This window comes from Trichechus manatus, unplaced genomic scaffold (genome assembly GCF_000243295.1).
Source record: "Trichechus manatus latirostris isolate Lorelei unplaced genomic scaffold, TriManLat1.0 scaffold00035, whole genome shotgun sequence".
Classification (NCBI taxonomy): Eukaryota; Metazoa; Chordata; class Mammalia; order Sirenia; family Trichechidae; genus Trichechus; species Trichechus manatus.
This window is the reverse complement of record NW_004443971.1, coordinates 2530846-2545397: the sequence shown is the minus strand read 5'-3', so window position 1 is coordinate 2545397 and position 14552 is coordinate 2530846. Positions and strand designations below refer to the sequence as shown.

The window sequence follows — 14552 nt, the reverse complement described above, 5'->3', positions numbered from 1 at the left end:
CAATGTGTATAAAGTGTTCTGCACACAGTATATGCTCAATAACTCATCCTTATTAATATTATTCTTGCCTACTCTCTTTATAAGTGATGCAAATTCAGCCATTTTTCACTGGACAAATACAATCTCTCCTTTTTAATGCAACCTCTCCTCATTTCTGAAACAATCACCGTCTTTCCAGAATCTGAAAGCATTAAGCTGACTCTATTGCTTACTCCACGAACATTTACTGCTTTCCAGCTTCACATGTAAAAATTTACCTAGCTTGCCTGTGATATTCATGATATTGCTTGATAATTTCTGCATTCCCTTGGATCACCTTCCTTTGGAATGGACACGTATATGGGTCTTTTCTAGTTGGTTGGCCAGGTCTTCAAAATTTCTTGGCATAGACAAGTAAGTACTTCCAGTATTGCATCTGTTTGTTGAAGTATCTCAATTGGTATTCCATCGATTCCTGTAGGCTTGTTTTTCGCCAGTGCCTTCAGTGCAGCTTGGACTTCTTCCTTCAGTACCATCAGTACTTGATCATATGCTACCTCCTGAAATGGTTAAACGTAGACCAACTCTTTTTGGTAAAGTGACTGTGTGTATTCCTCCTTCCATCTTCTTTTGGTGCTTACTACATCCTTCAATTTTTTTTGCCTATAGAATCCTTCAATATTTCAACTGAAGGCTTGAATTTTTTCTTCAGTTTTTTCAGCTTGGGAAATGCCTAGCGTGTTCTTCTCTTTGGGTTTTCTAACTCCAGGTCTTTGCACATTTCATTATAATACTTTACTTTGTCTTCTCGAGCTGTCCTTTGAAATCTTCTGTTCAGCTCTTTTACTTCATCATTTCTTCCACTTGCTTTAGCTACTTGATGTTCAAAAGCAAGTTTCAGAGTCTTTTCTGACACTTATTTTGGTCTTTTCTTTCTTTCCAATCTTTTTAATAACCTCTTGCTTTCTTCATATATGATGTCCTTGATGTCATCCCACAACTCTTCTGGTCTTCTGTCTTGGAAGAAGTACAGTAGAATGCTCCTTAGAAAGAAGGATAGTGAGACTTTGTCTCACTTACTTTGAACATATTATCAGTATCAGAAGGGACCAATCCCTGGAGAAAGACATCATGCTTGGTGTCTTAGTTATCTAGTGCTGCTGTAACAGAAATACCACAAGTGGATGGCTTTAATAAAGAGAAATTTATTCTCTCATAGTCTAGGAGGCTGTAAGTCTGAATTCAGGGTGCCAGCTCCAGGGGAAGGCTTTTTCTCTCTGTAGGCTCTGGGGGAAAGTCCTTATCATCAATCTTCCCTGGTCAAGGAGCTTGTCAGCGCAGGGACCCTGGGTCCAAAGGATGTCCTATTCTCCTGGCTCTTGTTTCTTGGTGGTATGAGTTCCCCTCATCTCTCTGCTTGCTTCTCTCTTTTATATCTTAAAAAAGATTGACTTAAGATACAACCAAATCTTGTAGATTGAATCCTGCCTCATTAACATAACTGCCTCTAATCCTGCCTCATTAACATCATAGAGGTAGGATTTGCAACACGGAGGAAAATCACATCAGATGACAAAATGGTGGACAATCACAGAGTACTGGGAATCTTGGTGTAGTCAAGCTGACACACACTTTTGGGGGACATAAATCAATCCACAACACTTGGTAAAGTAGAGGGTCTGTGAAAAAGAGGAAGACCCTCAAGGAGCTGGATTGACACAGTGGCTGCAACAATGGGCTCAAACATAGCAACAACTGTGAGCATAGCATAGGACTGGGCAACATTTCATTCTGTTATACATAAAGTCTCTGTGAGTTGGAACTAACTTGACAGCATCTAACAACAGCAGCTTCACATGACTTTTCCCGTATGCAGTTTTTTATTTTCAAAACTAAACTGTAGTAAGTGAATTGAGGAAGGGATGATGTCTTATTTTTCCTCCTTCCCTTTATTTATTCAATATTTATTGAGTCCATTGTTGGGCAGGTATTGGCCCACATAACCCCTCCCCCAAAGCAGCTTGAAGTCTGGTTGGGGAGACATCTGCAAACAGACAAAAGGTGATGAATTTTTGGAAGGCCTTCAGCACCTGGCCCGGGGCTCTCTCCAAATAAATGGGGGGTGGGGGTGTAGCTAGCCTTCCTGAACCCTAACTGGGCGAGGGGTCCCTGCACATGTTTTCATAACAACCTATCCTTTCCTTAGTAGAGACTCATCTCACTTCGTGGCAATTTCCTTATTCTGCACCCTCAGCAGACTATAAGCAACGTGAGGGCTGAGGTTGTCTCTATTTCATTCACTGCTCCATCTTAGATACTAACACAGTGCCTGGCACATGGCAGACATTCAAGAAGTGTTTGTTAAGGAACAAAGAGGTACTCAGTAAACCATTGACTGATTAAGCTTCTAGGGAATTGCAGGTAAATCTAGCCTTTGTTTTATCATGGACCAGACTTACTGATTTATTTTTAAAAAGGATTTCCCTGGTAGGCTTTCCTCCCACCAATTTTAAGGAAGAAAGTAAAATTATTTTCTCCTCTGAGAATTAAGATCAACAGTCCAGGGCTGATTCCTATGAGGCGGAGGTCAGACATGCCTCTTCTCTTCTCCATCTTTACCAATTCTGACACCAACCATACCTCCCACAGCACTTGCTACTTCTCTGCTGGGTTTGATAATTCATTGCAATGGCCACACAGAACTCACAGACAATATTCATGATTACAGGGCTTATTAGGGAAGTAACAGGCTACAATTCAGTCTCAGAAAAACACTTAGGATACAGTTCTTCCATCAGGACAGCTTCTTCCCAGCCGTGCCACAGGCACACCTCTCTTTGGCCCCTTGGCTTCTGCACTGCTCAGGCAAGTGTTAACAAAGACAAAGCTCTTTTAGCCCCTGCCAATAAGTCCCCAGAGGCACCCAGCACTCAGCTTTCTCTCTCCGTGGGCCAGGAAGCTCACTGCACGGTCTCCCGCCGGTCTCTCCTGCTGGTCTCGCTTGCCACCCCTTCTCACCATCTTCAGGGTTACAGCTCTCTCTCAGTCTCATGCTTCCAAGTGCTTCTCAGCACAGGGATCCTGGTTCCAAAGGACGCGCTCTCCACTCCTGGCTGTTCTTCCTTGGTGGTAGTGGGGTCCTCTCTCTGCTCTGCAATTGGCTCTATTTTAAGGCAAAACTGACCAATCCCCTTGATGGGCCACAAATGCCTTATTTGCAGTCATGCCCAATCACCTGGGTGGGAATTACAAGACTGGCTAGAAAGGCCACACGAAAGCGATCCATCACACCACCCTTGTACACCAATGTTCACTGAAGCACTATTCACAATAGCCAAAAGGCAGAAACAACCCAAATGTCCATCAGTAGATGAATGCATATGATTCAATGACAACAGAAGTTTATTAGTGATTTCCAGGGGCTGGGGAGAGGGTAGAATGGGAAGTTATTGCTTAAGGGGTACTGAGTTTCTGTTTGGGGTAATGAAGAACTTCTGGAAATAAACAGTGCGGATGTTAGCACATCACAGTGAATGCAATAAATGTCACTGAATTGTACACTTAAAAATGGTTAAAACGGCAAATTTTTTGTTATATATATTTTGCCACAATAAAATTAAAAAAAAAAGAATTACACAATCACTGTTATTAACAAACAATAAAATAACGACATCTGAATGTAAAATTTTCACCTTTTTCAAAGAACTATCATACATTATTATCTTATTTAGTTCTCACTTCTACAAACTGAGATTACCAGGAAAGCCTCTTACCCCTAATTCACAGAAAGAGAACTTGAAACCAGGTAGGTTAAAGGGTACAACAAAAAGCACATAGCAGATCTAGGACTTGAACTGAAGTCTCTCAGCTAGCATTTCACGGACGAGATTCAAACAGATCTGCCTGTAATGGAGAGCTAAATGTTTGCTGCTGTCAGCTGAAGGGAGATGGAGGAGAAAGGAAAGCTGAGGCAGGCACTGCTTGTTGTCCTCCACTATGTTCTCCTTGTCTATCTTATTTTATTTGTACCTGAGCACGTGACCACCCACAATAAAGTTACATTCCCCAGCCTCCCTTACAGCGGTGTGGCGAAGTTACCTGTCGTTGTGTGCCGTCAAGTCGATTCTGACGCATAGCAACCCGGTAAGACAGAGCAGAACTGCCCCATAGAGTTTCCAAGCCTGTCATCTTTTTGAGAGCAGATTGCCAGGTCTTTTGTCCCATGCAGAGGCTGGTGGGTTTGAACCACTGACCTTTCAGTTAGCAGCCAAGCACTTTAACCATTGCACTACCAGGAACCCTGCCAAGCTACCTAGCCCCAACTAATGTGATGTAAATAATAAGAATGTTGACAGCTTCCCAGTCTTATTCTCAAAGGGAAGGAGCGTGTCCATCCTTCCTCTTCCACTCCTTCCTACTTTCTGGAAAAAAAGACATGCTGGCTAAAGTCGGGATAGCCCTGTGGGATTCCAGTAAGGCAGTCTTGCACTGGAGGCAGTAGAGGTGCCTGAGTCTCTAATGAGGCAGAGAAACTTCTCAGAAATGGATGCCTTGTTGATGCCACTACTATTCTAGGTCTCTGTGCAGCAGCAGAATCCATATCCTAACTAATAAAGAAGCTTTACCAGTAGTCCTGGGGACTCCTTCCAAAACTCCAGAGCCTTTCCAATTGTTCACATTCAATAAATATTTATTAAGAGTCTGCTATGTGTATGAAGTGTCCCACGAGTATCTTTATAGCCTCCTGGGAGGTGTGACCCAAATTTTTTAGAAACACCAGTATACTGGTAAAAAAGGCAAAAAGAGGCATTAAGCCAGGGTAAAAGGTAAAGAAATAAGAAATGTTTAAGTCAGATCACGAAGGAGACAGGAAAAAAGCCCATATTTGTATACAAGCGACAATCCAAGCCAAAAGGAGGACACAGTCTACTGCTGGACTGCAAGTCAGTGAAGCAGTAAGGTCGTGTGTCAGGGGCGCAGTTACTAATGTCCCTTCCCCCAGGAATGAAGGGGATATAAGGAAACCACTAGGGCGAGCCAGCTGGTCTCTGGGAGCTCCTGGGCCCCAAGGGTAGGGGTTGAATGAAGAATTGTCAGCTAGCAGAAGGACTAGAAAGGGAGGCTGTTGTGGACTAAACAGATGTTCACGAGGATCTCTTCAGCACAGATGTTCTGCTCTGGTTTCAAAGAGCTGAGGTAGAGGAGAACCTAGGAGAAAGAAAGAAATTCAAAACGACAGGTGTTGTGTAGTGCTGAGGTGGGAGACCAAATGTTCAGCTTGGGGGGAGGGGATGCAGAGGTGTCTGCAGTAGGAGTACAATGTCTAGACCCCCCGCCATTATCAGAGAGAGATGAAAGGAATGTGCTTTAATTATAATGACAAGAATGACAGCCATGACATTATGAGGGGAGAAACAAGAAAGTGCACAGCCCATATTAAGAAAATGGGAACTGTCTCTTTGCCATTAAATTCTCCCTGGAGAGGTCCCTAAGACAGAGTCACATCCCTATCCTGAGACTGACACCTCCCAGATAAAGAGACTCTCTCCAGCAACAATTCTTCCTTCTCTGATCAATCACTCAGAGGCCTGGAAAGGCTCACCCCACCGTGAAGACTCCATCTCCAGGGCTTAGTCACTGGCTGCTGGACTGACAGGGCCTGTCTCCATCCTTCCTACCTCCCTCCAGGACTAGCAGGCCTCCAGCTCCTTGAGAGTACCAACCACACCTGTACTCTCTGAATGCTCAGCACCTAGCCCAGTGCCTGTCAGGGAGGCATGCGGTACATGCTTGTGGAATGGAAGGCATCCTCTTCCAGGTGTCTCAGAGGACTACTGTGCAATGTAACCATTACTTCTAAAGTTTCTCTCAGTGTTACCAGCACCTAAGAGAGTCATATGTGCAAAAAAGTGAGTACACTCACCACACCTCAGGGTGAACCCTTGCAGGAAACATCTGTCCCTTTGATGCCACTATTATCGACAACCGCAGAACCATGCAAAGGGCCAGGGAGAGAAGGGCAGGGGCTGACTTGCCCCTGGTCCAGGCCAAGACCCCAGAATGAAAGACAGACAAGAAACTAGGCAGTTGGGACATCAGAGATCACTTAAACTGACAGCTAATCACAAAAACTCTTTTTAGCCAGCAGTTTTTATAATTTTTTATCAGAACTAGGAAACGAGAGAAAGCTTGAAAATATTTAGTTTTTCTTCTTTCTGGCATCCACTGGAGAATTAGCCAAGTTGTAATAAAATGTTTGGAGACAGAACAGAGAGAGAGGAGAAGCAACAGAAAGCTTGGCTAATCTACTAATCTGATGCTGATACAATGAATCAGAATAACCAAGAGATACCATTACTGCCTGGGTGTAGTGGTGTTTCAGTGGTACAATTCTTGCCTTCCATGTGGGACACTCAGGTTCTATTTCCAGCCAATGGACCTCATACATAGCCACCACCTGTCTGTCAGTGGAGGCTTGTGTATTTCTATGATACTGAACGGGTTTCAGTGGTGTTTCCTGACTAAGATGGACCGGGAAGAAAGGTTTGGTGATCTACTTCCAAACATCAGCCAATAAAAACCCTGTGGTCTGATCCGCAACTGGTCACGGGAATGGCGCAGGACGGGGCAGTGTTTTGTTCCATTATGTGTGGGGTTGCCATGAGCCAGAGGCCAACTTCACAGTAGCTAACAACAACAACTACTACCAAGGCCTATAAAATTAAAGGCAAACGGGAAAGAATCATGATATGCCATTACGTCTAAAGCCCACTGACTTTGTGTCTCTTTATGCCCCTTAGGGAATGCTGGGCCTGACTGCCAGGTGAACTGGGAGAGAGCACACGGAGTCCCTGGCGTAACTGAAGGTTGTGGTCAATGCTCCCCATCACCAGAGATCACACTGCTGGTGTCAGTCCAATCCCATGTACCATAGAGTAAGGAGGTAAGTGTGCATGTGTGCACACACAGGCAAAAGCAAGATGAAAGAGAATCCCGTAACTCTAATAAGACATCAGTAGTTGTCCTGAACAAAGGCTGTTCAAGATGTGAGTTTACAAGGATAATTATCACCACGTTACACAAGGTGCAATAACTTTGTTGTTAGCACAAGAATTTGTCAGATGTGTGTCACACTGCAAGGGAACAGCTGTAACTGTAAATAACAACGGAAAAACGGCTGGTCTCTAAGCACCTTGTCCCCTGAGTCTGTACTGTAATCTTGTTCTTAAATTAAAACAACAACAAACAAGCATACAAAAAGTTTCCGTTGCAGAAATTGCTGGCTTGTTAAAGTTTCAGAGACAGAATTCTCCTTGTGTCCATGTGTAAGTGTAGCGAGCCTGCCTGCAGTCAGTGTTGCTAGACCACACCATCTTGGGGGGCTCAGCTTTGGCCAAAACCAAAACCAAATCACGGCCATTTAGTCGATTCTGACCAACGGAGACTCCATGTGCTGCAGAGTACAACTGCACTCCATAGGGTTTTTATGCCTGTGACATTTCAGAAGCAGATTGCCAGGCCTTTCTGGGTGGCGCCTTTGGGTGGGTTCAAACCACCAGCATTTCTGTTAGCAATCAAGTGCTTAACCATTTGTGCCACCCAGGAACTCCATCCAGTGGGACTGTAGGTTTTACTTCCGAGACGCCTGGATTTGAGTCCTGTCTCTGCTGCTTACTTTCCCTGTGTTCATGGGAAAGTGAGTTAGCTTCTCTGGACCTCTGTTTTCTTAGACCCATTGCCGTCAAGTTGATTCCAACTCATGGCGACCCTGTAGGGCAGAGCAGAACTGCCCCATAGTGTTTCCAAGGCTGTACATCTTCACAGAAGCAGACTGCCACATCTTTTCTCCCATGGAGTGGCTGGCAGGTTCAAACCACCAACCTTTCTGTTAGCAGCCAAGTGCATAACCACTGTGCCGCCAGGGCTCCTTCCCTTTCCTAATGAGATAGAGATAATAACCTCTAATTTGTAGAGTTGTTGTGAGTAGTAGAAATCATATGTACAGCACTCAGCACAGTGCCTGGCAAATAATAAGTATAGAAGCAACGGTATTACTGTGAAGTCCCAATTTCAGTGGAATCACTTAAAGTCGCTGTCAGACTTGCCTAACTAAACATCATACTTTGTTGCATAATTCAGAGGTGACCACCCATGGATTACACCTTTTTTTTTTTTTTTTTAAAGAATTAGAAACATTGCTACTTCTATTGGGTTCTGAGAAGACGGGGAGAGAACAGGGGTGATATTTTTATAATTGTTTGAGGTTTTCCTGGGAGACCATACGCAGGAAATTATTCTCTCCATAGAAGAATGGTTTTGGAGAAACTAAACTGCATATCCTTATTATATGCCACCAGAACTATTTTCTTTTTTTCATTTCTTCCAGATAAGAAGTTACAGGGAAGTCCTCTCATATTTGAAAGTATTTGGGGAGCCCCTGAAATAGGGCCCATTTTCTAACTGACCACTCTTAGCAAAGTTTCCGTAATGGATATAATGGGGTATTTCGATTGCCAAAGTATCTCCTCTCCTCTCTAAGAGGCCGAAATTGTGCCCTGTGCCCCGTGCATTTGCTAGTTCACTGGGTGCCCTGAGGCTCACAAACATGCAGAAACCACTGCGAGGAAACGGGTGTTTTTAAGGTTGAAATAGTTCTAGAAAAGCAAAGTCTTAAATCCTTTTCTGAGACATGAGAAAACACCTCAAATTCTAATTAAGCTGAGGCAATTAGCCACCCACAGATATTTAACACTGTTTCCCATGGCCAGGCAATCATCTCTATTAAACCCCTTTTAAAGTAAGGAGTAATCCCCAAAGCTTCATTGGCACACACTTCCCAGAAATTAATGACCCCTTAGACACATTCCATAAGTACTGAGGCCAGCTCTGTGCCTGCAGTGGGAGTTTGTATGAAAAGGCTGCAGCAGAAATGATGAGGCAGTTGCAAAAAGGAGGCAGAAAGTAGCAAATTTAATGATTTGAAGGTACAAAACCCACTCACAGAGCGGACCCTCTACCTCTGGTTGGTTGGACAAAGCAAGTCAAGCTGAAACTTCAGGTTTCCCTGTCTTAGAACTCCCTCTTGGATTTAACCATTAACTCCTTTACTCAACCCTCAAGGACCACATATCAAACAAAACTGTTTTTGCCTGCTGGAACCAAAGCCCAAGATTCATAGTGTGTAACCAGACCACTGTCCACACTGATGCTTCACCAAAGCTGTCCTCTCCCCTTGTCACAATCTGTCACTGCAGCAACAATAGGGAGCATGCTGGAGCCTCATGCAACCCATTGCATACTGCAGACTTGGGAGTTTCCCAAAAGAAATCCAAGCAACTCAGCTCACTTTCTTTCCCCAGCGCAATGAGGTCCACTCCTACCAGAACAGTATCGGCCAAATGTTTCCAGACTCAGCAATAGCAACCGTTACACAAATGCTTAGTGGTAAATAATTCAGATTTAAGTTCTTCAAGAACTAAGGTTGTCTTTCAATCGAGTCGAGTTAATCCAATAACCTGTTACTTCTCAGCGGAACAAGATCCTTTTCCCTCTGTTTTTTTTTTTTTTCATCCGAGCTGAAAAATTTCTCCACTATCAATCAGACATCAGAAGTGCTGACCTAGACCAGTGCTGTCCAATAGAAGTAAGATTTAAAATTTTCTAGTAGCCACATTAAAAAAGTAAAAAGAAGCAGATGAAATTAATTGTAATAGAATATTGGATTTAACCTAATATATCAAAAATATTATAAATTCAACATAAAATATTATAATTCCAAAATATAAGTAATATAACAGATAACTAACAAATATTTTACATTTTTACAAGTCTTTTTCTCATACCATATTGGACTGTATAGATCTAGAGCTATGTTTAAATTAACATGAAAGACTCCCACAGTGCACTGTTATATGAACAGAACTGTATATAGGACATGATCTCATTTTAATTTTACAAACAACTACATCTATGTGTTCAGATATGCATAGAAAATAGTCTCTAAGGAGAGACACCAAAAGGCAACAGTAGTTATCTCTTCATTTTCTACTTTGCACTCTTTGGTATTTTCTAAGTTTTTTGCAGTAAGCATGTGCTGCTTTGATTATCAAGGTAACTGTAAAGCCAGTCCTTCCTTTTTTTTTTAAAATAAACATCTGTTTCTTGTTTTAAATTATTACACCCCAATCCTTCTGGCATTTCAGCCAATTTTTCAACTAACAGAAAGGATGGCCAAACAGCACTCCCCCAACGCCTGTCATACTCACATCCAATCATCATAATGGCCACTGCAAAGATCTTCTCGATGTCTGTGGATGGGGCGATGTTCCCAAAGCCTACGCTGGTGAGGCTGGTCATGGTGAAATACAATGAAGAGATGTAGACGGAATTCTTGCTGGGACCACCTTCCCACTTCCCCGAGCCAGAACCATTAAACTGGTAAGGGGTGCCGATGTCCACGGCCAGTTGGTACAGCCAGCTGTTGTTGCGAATTGTCTTGGTGTCCTCATCAAAGATCTCATAGTCTCCAATGCTGTACCAGATGCAGGCCATCCAGTGAGCAGCCAGCCCGAACACACACACCAGCAGGACCAGCACAGCAGCTCCATATTCAATATAGTGGTCCAGCTTACGGGCCACTCGCCCTAGGCGGAGCAGCCGGACAACTTTGAGGGAGCTGAACAGGCTGCTGATGCCCTGGGGAGAAGAGGGACACAGCGTCAGGGCCAAAGACCGGAGATACTATTCCTTTCCTTCCTTCCCACCAACCTGTTTCCCTAAGCAAGTGTGTATGTGCACTTCACGAGATGCATTATTATGCCATCTTAAAAAGTTGTTTTCACGTAAGTAACGATATGGAAAAATGCTCACCACATGGTATTAAGAAAAAAAAGCAAGAGACAAAACTGCATACCGATATATATGCACATATATACATATGTATTATTACGCATAAATACATACATATATATGTACAGAAAAATGGTCAGGAAAGACACCAAAACATTAACAGTTGTTGTTGCTGCATTGGAATTACAGGCTTTTTTGATATATTTGTGTGTGTCTCTCTCTCTCTATATATAAGGAGCCCTGGTGGCACAGTAGTTAAAGCATTCGACTGCTAAGTGAAAGGTCGGTGGTTCAAAACCCCCAGTGGCTCAGTGGGAGAAAGATGTGGCAGTCTGCTTCCATAAAGATTTATAGTCTTGGAAACTCTATGGGGTCGCTATGAGTCAGAATTGACTCGATAGCTGTGTTTTTTTGTTTTTCTTTGTTTTTGTATATATATGTATAGTTATACTTAAATATTTACTTAATTTATATAATTATAATTATTACTTTTATAATTAGAAAAAAGATACTTTATAAACAAAGACAGATTTAAAAAAAGTTAAGGATGAATTTTTAAAAAACAGCTGAAAAAAATGAAGAACTGAGGCTCTGTTTTCTTAGGAAAGTTACAAATGCTTGGAAGGCTACATCACTTCTATCAGGCTAGGGATTATACTATCAGCCACCATCTACTTAAACTCCACTAATCAGGGAATCTGAGAGCTGAAAGAACATTCTTATCTCACCTGGCCAAGCCTCATCCCTTCTGGCTGGTTTCTACTATTCCACCAGGACAGGTCTATTCTCCAAATGGTAGTTCCTTAGGGAACAGTACTGTGATGGTGGAAAGATCCCTGGAGTAGAAATCTGGAAAACAGGCCTTCAGACCCAAGCTGCCACTAACTTACTATGTGAACTTGAACAATTCATTATCTCTTGGTTCCTTTATCTAGACAATGAGCAAGGCAGACTGGAGGATCTCTAAATCTTCTCCAAAAGTTAATACACTATTATTTCCAAAAAGAATTGAAACCTATCACAGAAGCCATATGATTTAAAATCCCAAAACTCCTATTCCAAGGTGACTGCAAAGTGTTTGCAAAGGAGATTTCCATTAGCTTTTTCCTACTTCCATTAAAAAACAAACAAAATATAAATTTATTTATTTGAATCAAGACTTTGTCCTTTCTTACATAGCAAAACTCCAAGAGTAGGTTGATTTCCTTCACCAAGTAGATTGAATGACTTTTCACTATTCTAAACACTGGACAGTTTGCAGGGCCTCAAACAAACAAAAAACAAACCCACTGCCATCGAGTTGATTCTGACTCATAGTTGATTCTAAACCATGTGTTACAGAGCAGAACTACTCCATAGGGTTTTCTTGGCAGTAATCTTAACGAAAGCAGATTGCCAGGCCTTTCTTCCACAGTGCCACTGGGTGGGTAGGTTGGCAGCTGAGCACAAATTCTTTGCACCACTCAGGGACCTTTTCAGGGCCTCAGGACACTGCTATTTTCTCTTGTCCCCTGCCCCCTTAATGACAACACCCCAAAGGTTAGATTATGTCACTGATAGAAGGAAAATGTATAAATAATTTCCAATGAGCCTGTGTCAGAGACTCAATAAGGCTATTTCCTTTTCCTGGACACACCCAAACTCTATTTCCCAGCCTTCTTCTATCTTGGTGGATCACTAGGACTAGTTCTTGACAATAGAATATGAGGTAAAATGCAGGTGACTTCTGGGCCAAGGGAGTCCCTTGGTGGTACACATGGTTAATGTGCTCAGCTGCTAACCAAAATGTTGGAGGTTCAAGTCTACCCAGAGGCACCTTGGAAGGAAGATCACAGCCGATGAAAACCCTAGGGAACACAGTTCTACTCTGACAAACATGGGATTGCCATGAGTCAAAATCAACTTGACAGCAACTGATTTGATTTTTCCCCTTTAGGCCAAGGTAGTTACAAATAAGTGTGCTTTCTCTTTACCCTGCTATGCCTTCCAGATGAGGCTAGTGTGACCTTGAGGCCACGTACTGAAGAGGGTGAAAGTACAATATGGAATGACCCTAGATCCCTGAAGGACTATGTGGAACACCTTCCTCCTGCCCACTCAACTTGAATTGTACGGTGACATGAAAAAGAATCCTCTGAAGTAAGTCACTGAAACTTTGGGGGATATATGTTACAGTAGCTAGAATTTGCCTTCCTTGACAAATACAGAGCCCTTCTGACACGTGACCACACAAATGATATGTAGTATACCCGCTGCTGTTGAGTCGATTCTGACTCATAGCAACTCCCATAGGACAGGACAGGACAGAACTGTCCCATAGGGTTTCCAAGGCTGTAAATCTTTACAGAAGCAGACTGCCATTATCTTTCTCCTGTGGAGCTGCTGATGGGTTTGAACCACCAACCTTTTGGTTAGCAGCAAAACGCTTTGACCACTGTACCACCAGGGCTCCTTATATGTAGCATAGTCTTGTCAATAAAGACTACAGATCAGGTTGCTACACAAAGTATTTTGTTGAGGTGGGGGAAGGAGAGGTGAGATTTATTACACTTTCAAAAAGCAAAACAAATAACAATTTTGTAGTCATAAAACTTACAATCGAAATAATCATCATTTCTAGCCAAACTAACAAAAGAAAAACAGGAGAGGACGCAAATAACCCAAATAAGAAATCAGATGAGGGACATTACAACAGATCCAACTGAAATAAAAAGGATCATAACAGAGTATTATGAAAAACTATACTCCGACAAATTTGAAAATCAAGAGGTAATGAACAAATTTCTAGAAACATACTACCTATCCAAACTATCAAAAATTGATGTTGAAAATCTGAACAGACCCATAACAAGAGAAGAGATTGAAAAGGTAATAAAAAAAACTCCCAACAAAAATAGCCCTGGCCCAGATGGCTTCACTGGAGAATTCTACCAAACATTCAGCTTACACCGTTAATGCTCAAATTATTTCAGAAACACAGAAAAGGAAGGGATACTTCCCAATTCATTCTATGAAGCCAGCATAACCCTGCTACCAAAACCAAGCAAAGATACCATAAAAAAAAGAAAATTACAGACCAATATCTCTCAAGAACATAGATGCAAAACTTTTCAACAAAATTCTAGCCAATAGAATTCAACATCATATCAAAAAAAAAAAAAAAAACACCATGATCAAGTGGGATTCATACCAGGTATGCAAGGGTGGTTGGACATTAGAAAATCAATCAACATAATCCACCACATAAATAAAATAAAGGAAAAGAATCACATGATCATCTCAATTGGCGCAAAAAAGGCATTTGACAAAGTTCAACACCCCTTCCTGATAAGAACTCTCAATAAAATAGATACAGAAGGGAAATTCCTCAACATAATAAAGTACATCTATGCTAAACCAACAGCCAACATCATTCTAAATGGAGAGAAACTGAAGACATTCCCCGTGAGAAAAGGAATGAGACAAGGATGTCCTCTATTACCACTCCTATTTAACATTGTGCTGGAAGTCCTAGCTACAGCAATAAGGCAAGAAAAAGAAGTAAAGGGCATCCAAGTTGATAATGAAAAAGTAAAACTGTCCCTATTTGCAGATGACACGATAGTATATACGGAAAACCCAAAAGACTCCATGAGAAAACTATTGGAACTAATAGAAAGATTCAGCAGAGCAGAAGGATGCAAGATAAACATACAAAAATCAGTTGGATTCCTATACACCAATAA

General features: G+C 42.1%; 1 protein-coding gene across 2 annotated transcripts in view; it reads right to left on the bottom strand.

The window, feature by feature from the left end:
- The window catches only part of KCNH1 (potassium voltage-gated channel subfamily H member 1), a 636098-nt gene that overhangs the window by 366119 nt on the left and 255427 nt on the right, over positions 1-14552 (bottom strand). For both annotated transcript variants that reach the window (XM_004375180.2, XM_004375179.2), the window contains exon 7: positions 10245-10674. In XM_004375180.2, the coding sequence (XP_004375237.1) occupies positions 10245-10674 (430 nt within the window). The remainder of the gene's footprint in view (positions 1-10244; positions 10675-14552) is intronic.